The 13,623-nt window shown below is 37.3% G+C and overlaps 1 protein-coding gene across 1 annotated transcript in view; it reads right to left on the bottom strand.

Annotated features, from left to right (window-relative positions):
• The window catches only part of cntn3a.1 (contactin 3a, tandem duplicate 1), a 91,773-nt gene that overhangs the window by 27,692 nt on the left and 50,458 nt on the right, over positions 1 to 13,623 (bottom strand). Inside the window, exons 6-9 of the mRNA XM_085393419.1 lie at positions 5,495 to 5,698; positions 4,256 to 4,358; positions 3,505 to 3,689; positions 961 to 1,100 (exon numbers count right to left, since the gene is read on the bottom strand). Coding sequence (XP_085249545.1) covers positions 961 to 1,100; positions 3,505 to 3,689; positions 4,256 to 4,358; positions 5,495 to 5,698 — 632 coding nt within the window. The remainder of the gene's footprint in view (positions 1 to 960; positions 1,101 to 3,504; positions 3,690 to 4,255; positions 4,359 to 5,494; positions 5,699 to 13,623) is intronic.

Below are 13,623 nucleotides of genomic sequence, written 5' to 3'. Positions count from 1 at the left end.
GAGGCATTTCAAATTGACATGTTCTTGCCAAGTACAAGCCTATGAGTTGGAAGCATTATTTGCTTCGAAGCAAAGTGAATCCCAGCAAAACAGCGCAGTAACACGCAGTGCATCCTTTAACCAAGATGCACTGCGTGTTACTGCAGGAATCTGCTGTGATCTTATCATCTTTCATCTTACACATTAAATTACGTTCATCTCCACCCAATGAACTGGTTAAGGGCTGTTGACGGAAAAAGAAATATTGCTATGCTGCTAACAATAACAATACCATTTAACTACTAGCCTATATACTTCAGTCTTTCAGTAGTCTTAATGTGCTTGTTTTCAAAGCACACCTTCGTACTACTTGGTATTGATTAGAGGTGGAGAGGACAAATTAGTATGTTTTTATGCTGGTAATTAAATGCATCTTTTATGGAACCAAATCTAAGGAGAAAAGTAAGCACACAGTGCATGTTTATTATGTGTGTGGTTAAAACGTGTAGATGAAAAAATAAAAAAGCAGGATAGCTAAACTGTTCTGTTTTTTGCTGCTATGTTGCAAAGTCTTACAACCAACCACCTGAAACAGCAGAGGAGTTTGGCCAGCAAGTGATTTGCACAACCACAATTTTAAACTGATTTTCTGGCATGAAAGTAGAGTTATCATTTGATTATCTTGTTTCAAAGAATCTTCAGTGTTTGACAATTCAGCCAAAGTTAATTTGACAATTCAGTCTGAAAAGGTGATGCTTCTTTGTTTCAGACTGATTTTGTGATCAAAGGTAAGATCCTTTTCTTTCTTTCTTTTTTTTTTTTACCCATTTTGTATTATTTTAATTTATTTTTCATTTGTTTCTTTCTATTTTTGTTGTGCTTTTTTGTGGGGGCCAGTGCTGCACAGAGGAGGGAATTGGCTTTTTTATGTGTCTTTGCAGCAATGTAAGAAATCTCAGTTTAGGAAGAAATCCATTTTACCTCCATGGGGTCCAGAGGCTCTCCATTCTTCAGCCAGCGGTACGAGGGTTTTGGTTTGCCACTGGCCTTGCATTCCCACACCAGAGTCTCATCAATGGTCTTCTGTACATCCTGAGGCTTTTCAGTAAAGTGAGGTGCAGCTAGAAAGTCAAAATACACACACACACACACACACACACACATATATATATATATTTTTTTTTTTAAATTAACACTTTATACCTAAACACATGCCTTAGCATTACCTCAAGCAGCGGAATTTGAAAAAAAAAATCTATGAATTAGCCAAGCACGGCAATTACTTCTTTAAAAAGCATTCAAGGGCACAAATCATAAATGTACTCCTAATTAACTTGAAGCTGACCTCGACATGGAAAATATATAAATAAGTAATGCTTTATAAGGTTAGCACAGAGAAAAATCAATAGTGAATAGGTGAGACCATCCACGGTAAAGTGTAGAAGTTTAAAAAGATGCGGGTCCACTGACACTAACAATGGCTCTCTGCTTCTTTGCTTTCCGCAGTGCAGTTGGTAACATAGGCAAGTGACTTTTTGACACTTGTCATATCAATTTAAAGACATAATGGTGGTTTTCCTGCCGCACAAATAGCCAGCACCTTATATAAGATTTATGGACCCCAGGAAGCACCCACGCAAATGCATGACACCCTGCCAGGGTCAATGAGAGTCAGTCAGGCTTGATTAGGTGTGCTACTTTAATAATGTAATAATAATAATATCATAAAGTATTAGCACCTATAGCACATTCAGTGCCAAGGAGGTTTTTTTGCAAAGGAGCTCCTCACCCACGTACAGCAACTTCAGCCAATCATTTTCCATTTAAAATACAGTGTTTTATAAATGGTGTCATTTCAGATCAAAATGTGATTATTTAATAAGACAATCAATATAAATTAGTTGTACCGCATTTTATGAACCTTAGCATAGGGGTGGGGTTACTGCCATATAAAAAAAATTCTGCTGTTTAATAACATAAAAGACAAACAAACAACAAATCTTTATATGGAAGAAAGGATGGCTGCTTTTATGGACTATTGTGTCTGTGAATACAACTCTTTGTAAAGCAATATGAGTAGCTATGGGTGCATTTCCTGTTCAGTAGAGATCCGATAATATTTTGTTATCAAATGGTTATTTTAATGATCATTTTGATAGAGGGAAGTACATTTAGTATGGTAAATGTGCAAAGTACTGAAAATGTGTGACTATAGAAACAGGAGTGCATGACAGCCTGTTAACAACATTACAAATGAGGTTGTCTGAGATAACATAATGGAATGGAAGAAGCCATGCAAGTGACTTCTACACAAAGTCAATCTGATTGAGACTGAGCCCATTCGAATGCAGTAAACCATGATCTGATTACTTAAAACCCCCTGGAACTGCAGAAGGACAATTAAGCGGGGAATGAAAGGAGAGAGGCCGACCCTTATTGTTACTGTGCTCGTTCTGTTTTGTTGTCACTAGCGCCACATCCCCGTATTGATTCTTCTATTCTTCTGCAGAGTTGATGGATGTCCCACAAGCCCCTGTCTATGGGACTTTAAAATGAGATTACTGATTTTTATCACCTGGCAGCTGGTCAATCTGTGGGGCTTTGAGATGAGACACGACTTAAATCTTACAAAGAGAAACATGACTTACCCACAACTGTAGCTGAGATGAGGCACAGAGGCCAGCGCTCTAGCTATAAGTTGCTGAAAAATCACTACCTTGTTTAGAACATGACCATAACACTTGATCATTTTACTTATTTTAAGCATTGTCAGCCATGCTACTGCTTGGAGTAATGCATATTCAGTCCTCAGCCTACCAACAGGTACTGTGAGCATTTCATCTAACCCACAGCTCCTGCAAAAAAAAAAAAACCCTATTATCATATCAAAGACATCCTCCTTCACAGGAAAGAAAAATCTGGATTTGATGATTTCACTCAAGCACAACCGTATTGGGACTCGTGGGCAGATATCATCAATGCATAAACTGCAAAATAATGGAGAGAAAAACCATAAAAATACTTAATCAAGGACTGCTAAAAGCTTTTTCAGAATATGGTCCATAAGTCCAGTGTGGTGAAGGAAAAATCACGCCTCTCTGAAAGGTGGTATAAATCTGTGTGCCCCGTCTTACCTGCTGGCTCAATAAGGAGCTTGTCTGAACTGTACTACTGGTAATAGGTTAATTTACTACCACATCCCACTATATGATGCAGTTGTATACAGGCTCTAATAAAAACCACAGATTGCATGACAACATATAAAACTTTCTGTTACACTCCACGCCAATGGCGCACTCCTGTTCGAAAGATTTTCAATCATACTTCAGAGCAGTGAACCTCTGAAGAGGTTTAAATAAGGTTATGAATCAGTGGGTAAAGGATTTGGTAAAAGTCTCTGAAACTACATGACATATGAGGAAGAAGACTGACAGGTTGAAGGCATGAGATATTTTTTTAATCTCTGAGAGGTGTGAAGTAAGGTAAGTTTGAGATCAAACACAGGCAAACCGCGCTCCTGCTCACCGTAATAAGACAGCTTTCCTTTCACCGAGTTTTTTCCTCTGCTGTTCTCTGCCACACATTCGTACATCCCGGCATCCTCCTGCTGGAAGTAAGGGATTTCTAAAACTCCACTGGCTTTATTTATGTCCACCTTCCTGGTAAAGGAGGCTCCATCCACTTTTTTCCAGCTGATTGTTGGCACAGGGCTAAAACCACAAAAATACACACACACACGCAAAAACAACATATATCAACACTGGTGTTTAACATAATAAACTGGTGACAGTCCATGCTAATATATTCATTGGTTGTTGATTGTTTATTTGACTTATATGGATATGGAGCCACCTTTTTGTGACAGAAAAATGAAGAAGGCTTGTACAAATATTACGTGTAGAATTTAAAAATCTTTCTACAATTATTGAATTTGCACAATTTCAATTATACAAATTTATGCATTTCAAAAATGTCTTTGAAAGCAACTTTCAAATATTAGAGCTGCAAAACTAAAAATGGCCAATGAGTATTTTGGTATATTATTGAGATCTACCTTCACTTAATATATGAGAAAGAATAATGAATATTAGCAATAAAGTGCTTTTAAGTAGAAATAACATGAAACATGAAGTTGTGAGTGTTTCTTTTCTTTACAGTCTGTGAAACAAGAAGAGTATTTTTTTTTTTTTGCTCTTACCATGCAGCTTACAATGGCAAAGCAAACAGCTCAGTGTGTAGTTATGAAAGTGGCGTAACAATTCACAGCGGGACGTACTTTCCAAGTGCAAAACATTCCAGTTTGACAGTGGAGCTCTTAGCAACGGGGACAACTTCAGGAAACTGCACTTCAATCTTTGGCTCATATTCGCCCATCACACCTGCAGTTACAGAGAGAAAAAAGGGAGAGATGCCTCACATATATGAGGGGGGATTCTTTCAGCTTAAGGACTGAAAAGGTCACAATGAAAGAAAATCAAAACATACTTTAGATCACTATGTGATGATGCTGTATATGGGCTCTAAGAACTTCTACATCTCACTCTGGGAGATGTTTTTGATTGCATTTGTTGGCTTGTAGATTTAAATTTCAATTATTTTCTATAAATGCACAGTGAAAACGTTTAACTTAATGAGTCAAGTCAAAGTCATAAATGATAGAAATGATTACACTCATGTATTTTTCATCCAAAACAAGTACTGTTGCACATATAATTTGTATAATTATACACAAAAACACATTCTGTGAAAGAAAACTAAATAAAATAAAAATGTATACTGTTTTTGTACAACATGTTAAAAATATAGACACAAACGAGTGACCCCAGGACAGTGCATATATTGCTATGTAGGTGGGCTGACCTCCTTTTACATATTCACTGTAAACACCTCTTACTTATCCTGCCATCATCTCTTAATCTAAAAACAATGACATTAATTTCTATGTGATGGTAACGTTGTGCAAATTAGTCAAGCTGAGAAAAGTATATGTACCTTAAACAGTGACAGAATTACTTTACCTATTCCTTAATGGTATCACACACTTTTTAATACATGTCAGTATATCGTATTTGTATATTGTATTCTATATTTGTATTTATGCTACTTAAGCTTTTATGCACCATGGGAAGAAAATATTGTGTAATGACAATAAAGAGTTTGTTCTTGAAAGGTCAGTTTTCAGATGTGCAGGCATTCTAGATTAACTTTAAAACTACTTTAAAAAAAGATTCATTTACCACTTTCTAAAATAACATCATGAAATGCACAGTGCAAAGAGGTTGCCGTGCCTGGAATGTATAAAAATAAATTCATCTGACTTTGACAATAGTGTTTCCATCTTTTCAACAATCAGATCAGAGAATATCAAAACACTCTGAAAACACTCTCAGACTTGGCTGTGAAAATTGCCAAGTTTTAATGAAAGTCAATTAAAAAACAAAAAAGCCTTTCTCAATTTTACATGTCTCAAAACACAGTCCCTGTGTGTATTTTTAGTAAATAGCTTCTTTCATACCATCAACGCGCAGGACCAGAGGTGTTGGTGGACCTTCAACGCTGCTTTTGGTGACCGTGTTGGTGACTACACAGGTGTAATTCCCCACATCAGAGGGTTCCACTTTCGCGATGTAGAGATTGCCCGTCTTCTGGGACACAAATCGCCGCGTGTCCTGGGTGACATACGAGGGGTGCTCATTGAAGATCCATGTGAAGCTAAGTTCTGTGAACGCAATCAAAAAGCAGCAGATGAAAAACACATGCTGTGTTTGAGCATCGCCTACACCCATATACAGATAATGTGTGCTTCATCAGCAGCCTCGTCACTTCAGAGGGTAAGTGGATGCCTTCAGGGATAAAGCAATTAGTGGATTGGACTGAGCACCAGCCTTCCTTGATTAAAAACACAATTTATAATTGAAGCGCAATTACTCTTACTCACTGTTGAATAAATGTCCTCAATATGGTAAAAGTTTCATACGTCCACTAATCTGAAGTCATGATGCTGTGAATATGAATAATTTGCTATTCAGAGAGTAAGAATTCTGTCATAGGAATCCATAATAACACATAATAAGTGAGTTTTCCCGATTTAAACCCAGCTTAAAGTAAAATTCAACTGTAAGTGGACCATCCTTAATTTTACGTATGCTGTTTAATTTTTATTTCCTGTTCTTTATTTGACTAACCTTTTCTTTCTGGGATTTATAATCCAATAAGAATTCAATTAAGCAACAGTGGATGTACACAGAAAAAAAAGCATCTCCCCTTGTGGTTGTTATGTAGCTACGGAAGGCCCTAAATCAAACTTTAAGCTGCACCTCCTGCATAAAAAAACAGTTCAACGCCCAATAAAACCAATTTATTACAGATTTGGTTATTTGGTATTGTGCCACCTCGTCTACTATTCATCATCCATGATAACAAGCTTCTGGAAAAGCCTCCCAGTACTATCAACCAAATGGAGTGCAGTCAGAGAGGCTTTCCACTAACAATCAGCAACATTATAAAAAAGGAATGATGGTGTTTTGACATATTGACACTAGGATAGATTGCTCTGGACCATATTGCATCCCTGTCCCAAAAGCAATCTTGGCTGTTGGTAAAAACTTGTCTAAGTGATGATTCTGCACTACAGTACAGGGAATAATTGAGATGTGAGTCGGACACTCATCTACTGACTCAGTATTCTTCACTTCTGCTCATTAGGGGTCAAGAGGATGTGTGGGCTTTGGCATATTACTGCTAACCTTGCAGATCACAAAGTGATACAGAGATCATAATCTTGACAACGTGTGTAACAGCTTTGATTATTTTATTCGTACTACCCTGGTCACCTGCATTCTCTTCTTTAACTCCTAGTCACAGGAAACTGGCCTGACGTCTCGCCAGATGCAACCTGTAGGGCCCTAATCTGAGAGCTGAGTGGTAAAATGCAAAGAAAAATCCTAAAATTATGACATTTTCAAAAAATCCCTGTACACAGCTAGGAAATCCAGGTAAAGATAATGGCATCTTAGCCCTTAAGAGAGTTATTAAGGTGAAAAACTGCCAGGAGAAGGGAAGAATTTCAAGAGTTTTAAGCTTAAGAGTTTTTTAAGGAGTTGGAAAACCAGCAAAGACAATCATCACAGAAACTGATGAAAGCTGAGCCAATTTCTATTAATATGTAGGTAAATAAATATAAGCAAAGACATAAAACAACTTTCAGCACTTTATAAAAAATGCACATCTGTTTTCATACTGTGTGTTGTAGGCACTTTTAAAGTAGTATCTGTCGCTTCTTTGGTCAGAGTACCTCTGAGAACATTCCTAACTAACACCTTTCTAGAAATGTTTACACTAACTTAGTCTGTTTTATATTCCCTGTAATTATGCCAGCCTCTTTCCTGTGACCCTGTAAGTGAGTTTTTGTTTGAGTTCCTGTATAATGAGCATGTGAAGGTGTTCCCTTTTTACCAAGCACAGAGCAGATTTTTATATGCATTGGAGGAGTAAAGGACAGCCTGACCTTGTGATCAACACAACTGCAGATTGAAACTTGGACCACATATTTCAATCACACCTTTCTCTCCAAGAATGTGTCAGTGATGCCCAGAACTCCAATATGAGAAATAATTTTTACAGTATGTAAAATCATGCGTGTAAGCACCCTCTTTTTTTGGCCTTGGTGTGTGGCTTCTTCTTTGGATTTACCTTTTGAGCATACTGTATAATGTACATGGAATTTGTTACCACCATACATATTACCTCATGTTTCAAAAAATTAAATACATGAAATAGTCAGTAATTAGTGAATAACAGAAATATGGACAAGTGCATATTTTTAAAAAACTTGATTCAGACAAAAACAAGTACTGCCCCCAACTGGTTCTTCTGTAGGTTTCTTCCTCTTAAAAGGGAGTTTTTCCTTCCCACTGTCGCCAAGTGCTTATTCGGAGGGGGTTGTTTGATTGTTGAGGTTTCTCTCTAATATTACAGGGTCGTTACCTTACAATTGAGGCGACTGCTGTTGTGATTTGGTGCTATATAAATAAAAATAAAATTGAACTGAATAGAATTGAATTGAACTTGTATTTTGAATTATTTAGCAAAGCTAAGCTAACAACCTTCTGACTGTACGCTTATATTTAAGAGTGGGATTGTTCTTCTCTCATAACTCTTTGCCAGAAAGCAAAGAGGTGTATTTCCCATAACATTGAACTAATCATTTAATTATAGCCATAGCACTTCACTTTTAAGGCATCTCCTAGCCTCTATGACTTACCAAACATAAATTCTAGCTCTATCCATTCAAACCGCAAAGGGAATCATTGAAATATCCTCCTCTCTCATAAATAATACATGCCAGCTCTCATCCAGGCATTTCCATGTATATTTAATGTCTGTTTTTGAAACAATACCCTCTGTAGATGCAAAGCGTGACACAGTGAACAGCAAATAAGAGATTACTAATTGGTTAGTTAAAGATTTATGGTGAGAAAAGGAAGCAGGAAATAGAAATTGGAAAGCACCATTGGCTGTATCTTATGATTTGACTTAAGAGCCTACTATGGATGGGCAGTAATGGAATAATGCAATCATGACTGACAGTGAGTGGCAGATTTTCATTTTGTTTCCATTTAGCCTTTGTATAATGAACAGGCAGCATCAATTCCCCCTTAATGATCTGAGAAGAGGAAAGAGAAATGGAACATGACAGGCCAAGGACATACTGAATCAAGAGTGGGTTTTTGCACAAGTGTGTATTATATCAAAGAAAAGTACATGCTCAACTTTGTGTCAAAGTTTACTCTCACAAATCTTTTACCTCAACAGAAACAACCATCAACCATGGCTTCCTCTCTGTATTCATAATACAAAAGCTCACTGAAAAGGCTTAGGTCATGCACACGGGAAAAATCCCTGCAAGCAATGTGGGCTGTTACTAGCCAGCGAGCCCCCTCTGTTTTGGACGAGATGCACTGGGTTGACAAAACAAGTGAGTGGCCTTGAGTAAATCTGAAAGGCCCATTTCCATTAGGGAAAGGAGGTCAGATGCAGTAGGTCCTGGACTAACCAGAACAGCCATTCAAACTGTCTCAAAGCAAAAGATGATACAGAGTGACGTCTAATGCTAATACAGTACAGCACAGGGAAAGAATTATGTCGGAGCCCCTCTTGGACACTTGACAATATTTCGATCATTTCGAAACGTGCATCAACACTCTCTTTCAGCTTTAGAACATCCTGGCTGCACCACACTACTTCCTGCTGCGGTCTGAAGGGTTTCGAGGCGTCGTTAAAGTGAAATAATGGCTTCCTGAATCATGCATGGGGCACTGAAATCCTTTACAGGAGAGATGAGGCAGATCCGTGTCCAAGACCACATTTTTTGCTGATCGTGAATTATGTCCTGTCACCCTTTATGAGAACATGCCTTACTTTCCAACACTATGGCAGTCTATTTAAATGCCAGTCAGGATTTTCTGTATCAGATGAAAAACAATACAGCCACAGAGCCATAGAGCATCCCATTATATGTCTTTGCATATTCATTTTTCAGACCTTACCAATTTTCAAGTTTTTGTTTCTTTTATTCTAAATAATCTTTTTTTATATATATATATTTGACAAGATCAAACCAAATTTCTCCAGTGAACCTAATCTAATTTGAACAGCTAGATCAGGTACAATATAGCCATGCAGTGAAAATGAGCAGCCGAACCAAGATGAGAATGTGTGGGCGTGTGTGGATATGTATGAATGTGTAAGCATTCATGCATACTGTGAGCTACCCTTTCAGCGAATATGTCATAAAACTGAAGGTGATTCATCCTATAGCACATCTTAACATCTCCGTCAATCGCTATTATCCATGATGACAGCTGAATTTGACAAAACGTTGCCAGAAAATAGAGTATAACAGGCACTGGGCAAGGCCTCTAGAACGGCTATCAGTCTATTTGTACATTACTGGTTTGGACAAATGCAAAGAAAACAGCAGAGAAACAAACTGGCCCAGCTGAAATGAATTTGACCAAGTATAGCAATTACACCACTATAAAATTATGTTGTGACAGTCTGAAAGCACTTAATATGAAAATTGGATTTTTTGGAGATCCCTCTGTTTCACATTATCACAAGACATGTCCCGCATTCTATTTGATTGTGTTTATTTCATTCAGCAGCAGTTTAGAAATTTATCAGAAAACCAAAAAATTAATTTCTGTTTACTTGAAAGATGCCTGTTCTAGCAAGAGTTACGAGTTACTTCAACATTATTTTGGAGTATTATTATATTCAAAATAGAAACTTTTCAAGAAATGTTTAATGGCTTTTATCCAGCAGGTTCTTTGTTGCAGTTAGTTGTTGAGGAATTAATAAATAGGCAAAACAAATGTTAACATAAAAAATGTGCTCATCCATTTGACATGTTTATAAAACCACGATAATTACTTTAGCTGGTGCAGCCTTGGGTGTGTGCACTTCTTCACCAATTATTCTAATAAAGCCTGTTTTGTTCAGTAAAAAAAATAGCGTGTGTGCTGAATTGGTGTCTCCACTTGGTTCCTATTCAGCCAGTTGTTCCGCCTACTCCTTCCTTCATCCAACCTTCCACCCAGACTGAATAGACTGCTGCCCCAGTACTCAGGCTTGCTCCATGTCGTCACTCACTTCATTAAATGATAGCCCACACCACACTATTCAGGGTAGCTGTGATTTAGAGTGGGCAGCTTGCCTGAAAGCCTCATGTTATGTGTTGTGTTAATGCATTAGTGGTTAGTGTATCCCAGTACTTGGCTTGTTAACTGTTGTACATAAAAGCCTTACTATCTCTCACTTAGTGACTGCTAATTATTTCGTGAGCTATGTTGCTTTGTTATTTATCCATGCCATTTATAGACTGAGGCTCTCGGAGGCTGCACCAGAAAGTAGTTTCTCTTGTTTGCCACAATTATCATTCAACTACATGTTGCAGTATGCCGAGGCAAACAAGTTTTTGTGTAGTGGTGCTCCGTCTTGTACCTCTGTTTAGCCCCTTTTTGCAACCTATTTCACATGGCAGCTGCCATCAGCCTCCAGCAACTGGTCACCAACCCCTTAGGGAATACACATTTCCCCTGGTGACTGAGGGTTGCCAGATCATCATCAGCGGATTCCTAGGGCTGTATGGCTGGGGCCCATGCAAAGGGAATTTGTAGGTAGGTAGGTAGGTAGACTGCATTTAGCTTAATTTAAAAAAATGGGTCATGCCATTGCTGTGCATCTACTTATCATTCCTTTTTAAAAGTAGGTAAAGACTCTGTATGAGACTGGATGTGACAGATATGGGCTTGGTACAATGTAACACACTGACAACAATCGCTTCAGGACTCCAGTCCCAAATGATGGGCGTCACGTAGGAAAGAGTAAGAAAGGCGTGTGGAGTTTATCTAAAAAAGATTGCATGTGGGAAAAATTGACATACAATATCAACATGAATTATTGAATAGAATCACAGAATAAATCTATTTACATTTGCCTGAAGGAACCCCCCACATCACCACCACCATATCTCCAATGATTTAGTAATTTTTTTTAGCCAAACATGCTGGCACTCATCTTAGCAAACATCTATGAAAAATGATGTTGTCACAAGATCCGAGATCACAGTCACAACAAAGCAGCTGGAGTTCTTGAACAAAGTGAAACATCAGAAGACTAGAGAACCTTCTGAATGTCATGCAGAGGAGTTTATAATCAGAGATGTTACATTTCGGATTCTAATTCAAATGAAATGGTACCCTGGTGATAAATGGGAGCGGAGTCACAAAGATGAGTACAGAAGTAGTACAGAGTACAGTACAGAAACCCCTGCTGATTTCACCATCTGTTAGTTAAAAGTAAAAACAATGTATTTCTTCACTCGTAATAAAAATAAGGCATAACATACATATATCTATTTTTTTACGAAAGCTGTGAAACTAAAAGAGTAACACTCTACGCATGCGAAGAAAAATTACCAAGTTCCAAAAGCTTTTAAAAGGTGCACATATTGTAAGATTTCTCACGTATCTCGCATATTGTGAGAGTGAAACTCTCAGTCTCAGCTGCTGTTAATGTAAATAAAGCTGGATTATGTATTATAATTATTGTATGGTTCAAGTGCAGACTTTCAGTGCAGACATAATTTTATATATATATATATATATATATATATATATATATATATATATATATATATATATAGATAGATAGATAGATAGATAGATAGATAGATAGATAGATAGATAGATAGATAGATAGATAGATAGATAGATAGATAGATAGATAGATAGATAGATGAACTGATTTAATACTAATCTGGACTTCCTATTCTGTGCTACCTAAGGCTTTTAGATGTTACTGAGGTTTGTTTATTATTTTTAAGAATGTAAAACATTCTGTTGATTTAGTCACTCCCAAAGTTTTATTTTCCCATCTTGTGGGGTTTCTTTTAAGCCAAATAATTGCCTCCCTCACTTGTTCTGCCAGCTCTTTAGGTCTAATATTTAAAATTACAGTGAAAAGTTATAAAATACAAATTCAATACTTTGAATGTGCTCATTTGTCATGAAATACCAGTGAAAGGGACCAGACCTCACCTGGCCATGAAATTGCTTGTCAGGCAATAGTCCAATTAAATTTGAATTTGTATGAATGTGGTCTGTAACCAAAAATGACTGTAATTCCTAAATAGCTAATGCAAGTTTTTTGTAAAGCCCCATGAATTAAAGCTTGAAGTCTATACTTCTGTATGTGACTCATATCGATACCTTTTTTTAAGTAAATGAATGTAAATGTCTTTTTGATTAGGTGACTGTACATACAATCAGTACAAGGAGACGTCAGTCAGGATTAATTAAAACCTCATTTTTGTCCTCTTACCCAAAGAGAAGACTGCCCACAAAAGGTAGTCAAAGCACTCACAGTGAGACATTGGGCAGGTGATTTTACTACAGATGGTGCTGTAGCTGAAACTCGAGACAAATATGCATATCTTCCTGATTAAACAAGCGCTGCTGTCTTCTACATAATGCATAAACTACTGGATTAAGATTTCTGTGCCCAGTTTTTTCCAAAATATTTTTGGACACCGTCATGACACTGCTATTACAGCTCAACACTCCAGACAATGCTGCTGTTCAGAATGTGTATTTTGGCTTGTGGACACCTTAGAGTACTTGTCTGTAAAAGAGCTATTACATTTCAAGTCTGCCAGTTGTGTGCATATGGCTCATTATTTTAACTTGTCTTGTTACGACAAGGTGAGACATCTCATTTCAAACACAAAACATAGCACAACAAATATAGGCCTTCTCTTCAGTTTGCAAATGAATGAGACAAAATAGCTCCATTTGTTCTGCAGGTTTAACGCCCCAGTAGCATAAATGAGGGTTATCGTCTAAAAACCAACACCTTAACAACGTCTTTCATTCCAGTCCCAAAATTAAGGACTTGCAACTTCATCTGGATGTAAAACTTGGCGTACTTGTACTACAGAGTATTAGGGCCATAAACAGTGTTCATTTGGGGAATAGAGTTGAAATTTCGAGATTAAAGTTGAAATACTACTTTGAGAAAAAAGTCAAAATGTGGAGATTACATTTCAAGCCAGACAACTGCCACATCTTCTATACCTGCTAC

This window comes from Rhamphochromis longiceps, linkage group LG20, assembly GCF_057381845.1.
Source record: "Rhamphochromis longiceps isolate RC_006_pf linkage group LG20, R_longiceps_female_GT1.1, whole genome shotgun sequence".
NCBI lineage: Eukaryota > Metazoa > Chordata > Actinopteri > Cichliformes > Cichlidae > Rhamphochromis > Rhamphochromis longiceps.
The sequence above is the reverse complement of the archived record's forward strand: the minus strand, read 5'-3'. Positions and strand labels throughout refer to the sequence as shown.